The sequence below is a fragment of the Myotis yumanensis genome, unplaced genomic scaffold (genome assembly GCF_028538775.1).
Source record: "Myotis yumanensis isolate MYYU_CA2020_CCGP unplaced genomic scaffold, mMyoYum1.0.hap1 SCAF_18, whole genome shotgun sequence".
In the NCBI taxonomy this organism is placed as follows: domain Eukaryota; kingdom Metazoa; phylum Chordata; class Mammalia; order Chiroptera; family Vespertilionidae; genus Myotis; species Myotis yumanensis.
This window is the reverse complement of record NW_027223769.1, coordinates 17,845,320-17,856,284: the sequence shown is the minus strand read 5'-3', so window position 1 is coordinate 17,856,284 and position 10,965 is coordinate 17,845,320. Positions and strand designations below refer to the sequence as shown.

At 44.2% G+C, this 10,965-nt stretch overlaps 1 protein-coding gene across 1 annotated transcript in view; it reads left to right on the top strand.

The window, feature by feature from the left end:
• The first annotated feature begins 1,833 nt into the window (after positions 1 to 1,833).
• BCO1 (beta-carotene oxygenase 1) overlaps positions 1,834 to 10,965 on the top strand; it is a 38,227-nt gene continuing 29,095 nt past the window's right edge. Inside the window, exons 1-2 of the mRNA XM_070397977.1 lie at positions 1,834 to 2,008; positions 8,674 to 8,802. Of these exons, the coding sequence (XP_070254078.1) occupies positions 1,918 to 2,008; positions 8,674 to 8,802 (220 nt within the window). The 5' untranslated portion in view covers positions 1,834 to 1,917. The remainder of the gene's footprint in view (positions 2,009 to 8,673; positions 8,803 to 10,965) is intronic.

The following is a 10,965-nucleotide window of genomic DNA, read 5'->3' as shown; positions in this document are numbered from 1 at the left end:
CAGGGGCTGAGTAATATTTTTTCTGGAAAGGGGGCGGTAGGCCAAATAAGTTTGGGAACCACTGATTTATACTTTTAATAAAGGAGAATATGTCATGTTTTCATTTATAATTTCAATATAATCCTCCCAACAAGCCTTGCGACATATGTATTGCCATCCTGTTTTGCCAAGTGAGGATGCAGCTTTCACAACCTGGGAATAAATAACCCTGACATGGATACACATGTTTAGACCAGATGGCAGAATAAACTGGCAAGTATTACGGGACTTAATGGGAAATGCAGGTCAAAGGGAAGTGGCTTCTGAGAGAAGGGGCCAGAATACGGAGGCAATAACATTGATGGATAACTGTTTGGGGCCAGGTGCTTTTGCTAGATCTTTGATCTACAATAACCTTGAGATTTTGATATCATTATGCCCCCATTTTACAGTTAAGGAAATAGAGGTTCAAAGAGGACAAGACACACAGAAAAGGGAGGAATGTGAATCTGGTATCAACACAAGTTTGTACATCTGCCCTGGATGTGGGCTTCTCAATGTCTGCTGCACACAGAGAATCATCTAGAGCAGTGGTTCTCAACCTTGGCTGCACATTAGAATCACCTGGAAATCTTTTTAAAATCCTGATTTCTGGGCCTCATCCTCCGGAAATTCTGTTTCTTTGTTACTAATGTTGTGGCCCCACCCCATAACAAAGAAACAGAATTTCTGGAGGATGAGGCCCAGAAATCAGGATTTTAAAAAGATTCCCAGGTGATTCTAATGTGCAGCCAAGGTTGAGAACCACTGATCTAGAGACATTTTTAGGACATTAAATGGCTGGGCTCCATCTTCAGGGATTCTGAATCATGGCTTTGGAGTGGGGCCCAGCCAGGTGAAAGGAATGTGCAGCCAGAAGGAAAGCACAGCCAGCTGCTGTCAGAACTGAGCCCTGAGCTACTGGAACACAGTCTCCGCCCAGGCCTGACAGTAATTCCACTCAGCGGCCGCACCACCCTCTTTCCTTAGGGAATGGCTGGTTCTTTCTTTAAGCAGCACAAGTTAAGATGAGCTCATGAATTTATCACCCAACATTCCCAGCAACTGAATATAGATTTTAGGCAATGGCATTGCATCAAGATTCACAAATATAGGGAGATCCTAAAATCAAATTCAGGCATCGTTTCTCCCTCCTGATAGGCCAGGAAGTTAAGCTGAAGTTTGTTCTTGGTTTCCTCCATTTATTGTTTAAATAGGTACATAAAATATTTTATGTTTACTTCTCCAAAAGAGAAATACGAATTAAGTTGCTCTTTACGGATGATTTGGGAGGTGGGGGTGGGAAGTGGGGTAGGAGGCTCAGCAACCTTTATTTAAAACCAAACCAAAAAGTCCTTTCCCGTCTCTGCAGAACTTCTCATGATGTGTAGCAGGAATTCACATGATTAGCGTGCTCTTGGCACCCCCTGATTCCAGGTGTCTTTTCTTCTTCTTCTTCAAGACAATATGAGTGCTCATCAATGAGTCCAGGTGTCTCTGATGGTCCTGACAGCCTCTCTCCTGATTATAAACCACCCCCACCTCCTGGTCGGATTATTTCAGATGGCTTACCCAAGCTGAACGCATTGCTAAATTGTCTCTCCAATCTAAGCCCAGCAAGAAACTAGCTTTTCTCCCTTAAACCAAAAGTGGAACTGGAAAGTGAGAGACAATAGGAGGATTAAAGATTAACTAGGACACGTGGCTGGGGAATTGACATTTGACCAAACATAAGAAGCCCAGGTGCAGCTTCCCCCTGGTAGGTGAAGAGATACCAGGCCCTCAGAGAAGGAAAAGCCAAGGGAGAAACAGGGCACCCCAGGAGGGAAGCTGCTGGAGGCGCAAGGAGGAGCCAGGGAGCAGTCGCCTTGAACACAGAGGAGTGTCTGCTCACTGTCAATGTCACTCTCCCTCGGGGCCGGTGCGATGGAGGTACTATTTGGCAGAAATAAGAAAGAACAACCAGAGCCTGTGAGGGCCAAAGTGACAGGTGAGTGTTTTGTACAAATGATTGGCTCCTCTGATGTTTAGATGTATGCTTTTTTCTGCTTTTTAAAGTTATTTCTGGAAAACAGAATCTGGGAGAAAATGACCCATAAACCAGACACATTCTCTGTGACAATCTAGGTGTGCTTTTGTATAATTATAACTCGGTTTCCAAGGAGAGGGAACTGTCCTCACTATTTCAGGAGAAAAGTCCCAGGAATGCTGCATCTGGCATATACTGGTATACAACGGGATTATTCTGCAAAATGTGGCCCATTCCAACTGGGTGCTGTATTTGTGCAAATGTGTGTATCCTGAATTAATTTCAAAGTGGTTCGAGAAGTGGGGTGAGTTCCCACTCCTGCATGTGCTCACCGGAAGGCATGGGGAACCTGATGTGATGTCCTCCCAGATACCACAGGGGTGGTTTGGGCATGGAGTGCCTGCAGAGCCAAAAGACCCATTCCTCGTGTCTCCTTTATTTCTCTGGCTTTCTCCTCTTCTGCATTGCAACTTGACTTTCTGGTACCGTCTTGTTTAGATTCTACATACAGGCTAGTGACTGGGTCTGAACTCTCGGGTCCCCAGCTTGTCGTTTGCTCTGTGTTCTGAGAACAGCATGTGGGGCAGCTCAGGCTCAAAGTTCATCTTTGGAGAAATTAACTGGATATTTTACGCGAGAAGAGGAAAACAGTGAGCATTCTTTATGAGGAAAGTCAGATTGGAGCTTTTCAGCTGAGAATTTGCCTTGGAAATTGCATAGTGCTCAATAAATGCTGTTCCTATTATGTATCTATGACATTACCTCTATGCTCCAATTCACCTCTCACCTGCTCCTTCATCCTGGGTCTCTCTGAATAGTCCCCCCAAGGGGACTTAGTGTCCCAAGGCAAGAGACTTACTTGGCTTTTTTTTCCTCCCCTTTCCTCCGTATTTTTTAAAAATAAATCTTTATTGTTCAGATTATTACAGTTGTTCCTCTTTTTCCCCCCATAGCTCCCCTCCACCCAGTTCCCACACCACCCCCTGCCCGTACCCTCCCCCCACTGTCCTCATCTATACGTGTACGATTTTTGTCCAGTCTCTTCCCACACCCCCACACCCCCTTCCCCCTGAGAATTGTCAGTCCACTCCCTTTCTATGCCCCTGATTCTTTTCTATTCACCAGTTTATTCTGTTCATCAGATTTTTTATTCACATGATTTTTAGATTCACTTGTTGATAGATATGTATTTGTTGTCACTTTGTTGTTCATAATTTTTATCTTTACATTTTTCTTCTTCTTCCTCTTCTTAAAGAATACCCTTCAGCATTTCATATAATACTGGTTTGGCGGTGATGAACTCCTTTAGCTTTTTCTTTTTTTTTTTTCTTTTTATAAGCTTTTTTTTAAAAAATATATTTTATTGATATTTTTACAGAGAGGAAGGGAGAGGGATAGAGAGCTAGGAACATCAATGAGAGAGAAACATTGATCAGCTGCCTCCTGCACACCCCCTACTGGGGATGTGCCGGCAACCAAGGTACATGCCCTTGACTGGAATCGAACCTGGGACCCTTCAGTCTGCAGGCCAACGCTCTATCCACTGAGTCAAACCGGTTAGGGCTCCTTTAGCTTTTTCTTACCTGTGAAGCTCTTTATCTGACCTTCAATTCTAAATGATAGCTTTGCTGGGTAGAGTAATCTTGGTTGTAGGTTCTTGCTATTCATCACTTGCAATATTTCTTGCCACTCCCTTCTGGCCTGTATGGTTTCTGTTGAGAAATCAGCTGACAGTCGTATGGGTACTCCCTTGTAGGTAAGTGACTGTTTTTCTCTTGCTGCTTTTAATATTCTCTCTTTGTCTTCTGCCCTTGGCATTTTAATTATGATGTGTCTTGGTGTGGTCCTCTTTGGATTCCTTTTGTTTGGGGTTCTCTGTGCTTCCTGGACTTGTAAGTCTATTTCTTTCATGGTAGGGGAAGTTTTCTGTCATTATTTCTTCAAATAGGTTTTCAGTATCTTGCTCTCTCTCTTCTTCTGGCACCCCTATAATTCGGATGTTGGTATGCTTGAAGTTGTCCCAGAGGCTCCTTGCACTGTCTTCATATTTTTGTATTCTTTTTTCCTTTTGCTTTTCCGGTTGGGTATTTTTTTGCTTCTTTGTATTTCAAATCTTTAACTTGATTATTGGGATCCTCTAGTCTGCTGTTGGATCTCTGTATATTATTCTCTTTTTTAATTTTTAAAATATATTTTATTGACTTTTTTACAGAGAGGAAGGGAGAGGGATAGAGAGTTAGGAACATCGATGAGAGAGAAACATCGATCAGCTGCCTCCTGCACACCCCCTACTGGGGATGTGCCCGCAACCAAGGTACATGCCCTTGACCAGGATCAAACCTGGGACCCTTCAGTCCCCAGGCCGACGCTCTATCCAGTGAGCCAAACCAGCCAGGGCTGTATATTATTCTTTATTTCAGTCAGTGTATGCTTAATTTCTAATTGATCCTTTTTCATATCCTTGAGGGTCTCACTATACTTCTCGGAGGTTTCTAGAAGATTCTTGAGTAACCTTATATCTGTGGTTTTGAACTCTATATCCAGTCGTTTGCTTTCCTCCATTTCTTTCATTTGTGACCTGTTTCTTTGTCTCTGCATTTTGGCTGCTTCCCTGTGTTGATAGAGTGGCTTTGTATGCTAGGTGTCCTATAGGGCCCAGTGGCTCAGCCTCCCCAATTACCTGAGGTGGACACTCTAGGTGCACCCCTTTGTGGGCTGTGTGCACAGTCTTGTTGTAGTTAAGCCTTGATTGTTGTTGGTATCCCTGGGAGGAATTGACCTCCAAGTCAATTGACTGTGAAGACTAGTTGTGTCTACAATGGGGGAACTTCTGTGCTGGAGACACCCTTATGGAGCAGGACTTGCTTCAGTGGGGCTTTGGCGCTCACTGAGTCTGCCCCCTTGAGTGTGTCTCTTATGGATGTGAAGAGTTGTAATCTGGATGGTCTCACTCTGACCACTGGGTAGACTGGCTCTTGAATCTCCAAAGAGGTACAAAGTCAGCCACTGCCTGAGACCACCCAGCAGGAGCTACAGAGAGATCTGCAGATTTCTCCTGTTTGTTTGGGGTTTGGAGGTGCCCAGATGAGGCGCAGCTGTGAAGGAATGCAGGCTGCTGATGAGCCTTAAACCTTCTTTTGGAAGCTCTGGGGTTCTCTGACCCAGCTACAGTTTAACAGGTTTTTAGGGGGAGAAAGGTCAGGCCATTCTTATGCAAAAGCCTCTGCTCACAGCTTGGATGGGGTTGTAAATTGGGTGGTGCGGGGGTCTCAGGGAGTCACCAGGGCGGAGCAAACTACAATGGCTACCAGTCTGCTCTGCCTTGGAGAGGTCCTGGGGTCTGTGTCCTGCAGCCCCGTGTAGGAACAGTGAACACTGCAAACACCTCTGCGAGAAAGTCGCCCTCACATTCTGGCCCAATGCCAGACAGTATAGTTTCTCTCCATATGAGTCTGGGTCCCCAAATTCTTGCCTGGAACTGGAGTTCAGAGCAGTTGAGAGCTTGTATCTCCCACCCGATTGAAAAAGACAACAGCCCCTTTCGAGCGTGCCTCTATACCTCCATACTTCCACACCTGCACTCCTCCTACCAGACTCAATGCGCTTTACTCTTTCCTTCTAGTTGTAGAATTTCCACTCAGCCAGCCTTCCTGTGGTTCTGGATGATATTCCTTTTGTCTTTTAGTTGTAGTTTTAATGTGGTTGTGTGCGACAGCAAGTTCAGGTGTTTACCTATGCCGCCATCTTGGTTGTCTCTGTCCTTTCCTCCGTATTTAGTCCAATTCTGAGTCCTATCAGTTCTGTCATCCAAGTCTCTTTGCTGTCCACACTCCATAGCACAGCCAGAGACAACTTTCAAAATCCCAAATCTGAGCATATTTCATTGATATGAGATGTTCAGAAGAGGCAGATCCTTAAAGACAACAAGTAGATTAGTGGTTGCCCAGGGACTGGGGCTGGGGAGTGGGAATGACTAATGTGTGGGTACAGAGCTTCTTTTGGGGGTGATGGAAATATTCTGGAATTAGATAGTGATGATGGTTGCACAATATTGGGAATATACTAAAAATCCCTGAATTATACACTTCAAAATGGTGGATCTTATTTTGTGTGAATTTTCTGAATAAAAAAAAAAATTGCACCCATCAGCAGACGAGTGGATTAGAAAACTGTACATCTACACAATGGAATTCTACGCTGCTGTAAAAAAGAAGGAATTCTTACTATTTGCAACAGCATGGATGGAACTAGAGAGCACTATGCTAAGCGAAATAAGCCAGTCAGAGAAAGATAAATATCACATGATCTCACTCATTTGTGGAATATAATGAACAACAAACTGATGAACAAAAATAGAGCCAGAGACATAGAAGTATTGAACAGACTATACAACCTATGAAGGAAGGTGGGGGTGCGGTGAGGGTGTAAGAGATCAACCAAAGGACTTGTATGCATGCATATGAGCAAAACTAATCGACACAGACAGTAGGGGGGTGAGGGCTTGAGCTTGGGGGTGGGGGTGGCAAAGGAGAGGTCAATGGGACGAAAAGAAGACTCATGTAGTACTTTAAACAATAAAGAATTAAAAAAAAATTGCAGCTGGGTCAGCATGCCTTAGTGGTTGAATGGTGACCTGTGAATCAGAAGGTCACGGTTCAATTCCAGGCCGGCACATCCCCAAGTTGCAGACTCAATCCCCAGTGGGTGGTCTGCAGAAGGCAAGGTGATCGATGCTTCTCTCTCATCCATGTTTCTATCTATCTCTCTCCCTTCCTCTCTTTCTAAAACAATAAAAACATATTTTTTTTGTAATGTCAAAACAAAAATCTGATCCTGCCCTGGCCAATGTGGCTCAGGTTGATTGGAACATCATCCCGAACACCCAGAGGTTGCAGGTTCGATCCCTGGTTTGGGTGCATGTGGAAAACAACCTGTCGATGTTCTCTCTCACATCAATGTTTCTTTGTTCTCTCTTTCTCCCCCTCCCTTTCTCTCTAAAATCAGTAAGCATATCCTCAGGTAAGGATTTTAAAAAGTATGATCCTATTATTCTCTATTATAACCGTCAAAAGTGTCCCATTCTTCTGAACATAAAATCAAAGCCCTTGGAGTATGGTCTTGTTGACCTTTGTCACTCGGCCCCTGCTTACCTCTCTAACCTCAATACTTATGATGTTCTCACTCAAAAATTACAGTCCAGCCCTGACCGATTTGGCTCAGTGGATAGAGCATCGATCTGTGGACTCAAGGGTCCCAGGTTCGATTTCGGTCAAGGGCATGTACCTTGGTTGCGGGCACATACCCAGTAGGGAGTGTGCAGGAGGCAGCTGATCAATGTTTCTCTCTCATTGATGTTCCTAACTCTCTATCCCTCTCCCTTCCTCTCTGTAAAAAAATCAATAAAATATATATTTTTAAAAAGTGTCATGAATCAATGGCAATACAATGTTTGTTGTTGTTTTTTTAAAAAAAACATTACAGTCCAGTCTCACTCAACAGCTGGCACATCTCCTGGTCTTTAGACTGGTCTTTGATCTCTTGGTTTGGGTTCTTTCAGCGACAAGCATTCAGGTGTAAGTAGTTTATTTGGGGCTCGATTCCAAGAAATACTGGGAGGGAAGCCAAAAAAAAAAAAAAGGAGCATTTCAAGACACTGACCACTGGGAACCATTGGAGCTGAATCCTCTGGGCATAGTACAACACTTGCCTCACATTGTCCCAGCTCAGGGCAAGGAAGTGGTGGCATTTGACCCCCCACGCCCCACCCACTGATGCGTGAGAACTGCCTCCGAGGACATTAGCTCTCCAAGGTGCTTCCAGCTTGTCCAGCTCTTGTGCAGAGCAGCTCCCAGCAGGAGAACAAAGCCCTCAGGGGAGGTGGGTGGGGACCAACACCATCTGCTACAGCACTCTATCTTTGGAGCAGTGCTGTCCAATAGAAATATAATGTATGCCATATGTGCAATTTTCAGTTTAATAATATCCACATTCAGAAAAGTAAAAAGAAACAGGTGAAGTTAATTTTAGTAGTATATTTTATTTTGCACACCAAACATATCCAAAATATGACCAGTTTGACATGTAATCAATATTTTAAAAATTGCTAATGCAATATTTTGGATTTTTTCATAGTCCCTGAAACCCGGTGTATATTTTATACTTACAGCACATTTCAGTTTGGACTAGCCACATTTTAAGTGTTTAATTGCCACAGTGAGCTGGAGGCTACCATACTGGATTGCACAGCTCTAAAATGTTATTTCCTCAGGCACCTTTCCCTCCAGTCTCATCCAAGTTGCTTCCCTTAGGAAGCAGCTCTCACCCTACTACACTCCCCTCACCCGCTGGCTGCATCTTGCATTGCCTTTAGCACAGTTCATTTTGACTGTCTGTTCATTCTTCTGTCTCTGTCTCTCAATGGACGGAGAGCAACTTAAGGACAGGGGTGATGCCTCTTCATCTTGGTATCCTCATATCAGGCATATGACACACTTTCTGGAAATGACTGCTAGGTAAATGAATGGATGTAGTGAGTGGTATGGCCTCAATTCCTTTCCATGGTCATTTCTCCTAGCTTTTTGGTTTAGACATGGAAACTGGAAACTAAACATTCTTTCTCTTAACAGGCAAGATCCCAACCTGGCTACAGGGAACACTGCTTCGAAATGGCCCTGGGATGCACACTGTGGGGGAGACCAGATACAACCATTGGTTTGATGGCCTAGCCTTGCTCCACAGCTTCACAATTAGAGATGGTAAAAGCACTATATTAGTTTTCTATATGATGTAACAAATGACCATGAATTTAGTAGCTTCAAATAGTACAAATTAAATTTTTTTTATAGTTCTGGAAGTTGGGAGTCTAAAATGGATTTCACTGGGCTAAAATCAAGGTGTTGGCAGGGCTGCATTCTTTCAGGGCTCTAGGAGATAATTCACTTCTTGCCTTATCCAGCTTCAGAAGCTACCAGCATTCCTTGGCTTGTGGCCCCATCTTCCTCTTCAAAGCCACCTCTCTCTCTTTCTCTGTTTCTGTCTCTCTCTCTGATTCTGTAATCACATATCCTTCTCTGACTCTAACCTTCTTATCTCCCTCTTATAAGGATCTTTATGATGACATTGAGCACATCAGATAATCCAGGATCACCCTCCCTCTCAAAGTAATTAAGTAATTACCTTAATTATATATATGAAGTCTCTTTTGCCCTGACAGGGGACATATTCACAGTTCCAGGGACTAGGGCATGGACCTCTTGGGGAGGTGATTATTCAGCCCACCGTAAGCATAAACCTCCCTGGAAAGGTGGCCAAGGTTCTTTTTCAAAGAGTTCAACTTGCAAAATAATATGTATTCTCAATAAGGTGGGCAACCACAGGCAGAAGATTACAGGCTTTGGAATCAAACATGCATCAAATCAAAATAGGGGGAGTACAGAGCTGAAAAGATCAAAGTCGAATATTGCTCAGAAGAGCCATATCACTCAAGTAATACATTCAGTAGCTCTCCCTGAGTGGACACAGAATATAGGGCAGAAAGTAGGGAGTGCCACCGATAAGGCGAAATTCTGATTTCAGGGTACTGGCTCAAGAAGTGGATTGTAGCCCTAGCTGGTTTGGCTCAGTAGATACAGCGTCTACCCACAGACCGCAGGGTCCGGGGTTCAATTCCCGTTAAGGGCACATACCTCAGTTGCAGGCTTGATCCCCCACCCTGGTTGGAGAGCATGTGTGGAGGCAACCAATCAATGTGTCTCTCACACATCGATGTTTCTCTCTCTCTCTGTTTCTTCCTCTCCCTTCCACTCTCTCTAAAAATCAATGGAAAAATATCCTCAGGTGAGGATTAACAACAACAAAAAGTGGAGTGTAAACTCTTTGCTGTTGGCCACTGGCTGGTTTATGTCACAGCAGCATGAGCTGAGTTCTCCAAGAGGTCCAGGATGGCTTGCATGAGGCTTTAATAGGCTCAGGGGCACATGGTGGGAAAATTCATGTTCAAGAACTTCAGCTCGGTGAACTTTTTCTTTAACCCCTGTGCCTTAGGCTGGGCAATCTGTGGTCACTCACCTCCCTTGGCCTCAGCAGTGAAAAGAGCATAATCATCCTCCCCTGATTGCTGTTGTGATGCTTAGAAGTATAGATGACTAGCAAGGGCCTGACACCTGGGAGACGCTCAGTAGATTAAAAACCATCATCACTATTTCTGGGTTTGAATCCCAGCTCCACCATCCTAGCTAACATGCACCTATGTTGTGTGACCTTGGCCAAATATCTCATAGAGTTGCTGTGGAATTTAAAGGCATTAATATGTGTAAGGAGCTTTGTATAATGTCCGGCATATAATCCGTGCTCAATAAGCATTAACAATTATTTATGCATAACTATTATGTCTTCCAAGCCAGTCAGCAATTATTGACTCTATGCCAGCAATTTGCTCAAACATTTCAGAAATGGAGATACTATGTGTGAAAAGCATGAGCTCTGTTTGCAAAAACTTAGACATTTTACTCAGACTGAGCTGCAGAGAGGGTGGTTCCATATTTCCTGATAGCCCCAAGCTCTAACAATCTCCTCCTTTTCTAGACAGAAGTCACCAATGGTTCCGGGGGGAATAAATGCTGTGCTGGCTGAGGTGCATAAAAGGTGGCTTCCTTTCTGTGAGGCTCTGCCTCACCAGCCTGCCAGGTCCTCTGTGGCCATATCTGGTGCTCATGTTGATGCTGTAGGAGGTGTTCTGGTCCCCTCTTTGCAGGTGCAGAAATGGAAACTTTCGAGAGGTTGAGTGACTTATCCAGGTCGGGCTGAGGTCTCAACTTGTGTTGTCTGGAGTTTAGTTTGCAGCCAACCTCCTCCCACACGCGCGTGCGCGGGTACACACACACACACACACACACACACACGCACCCCTACCTGAGAAA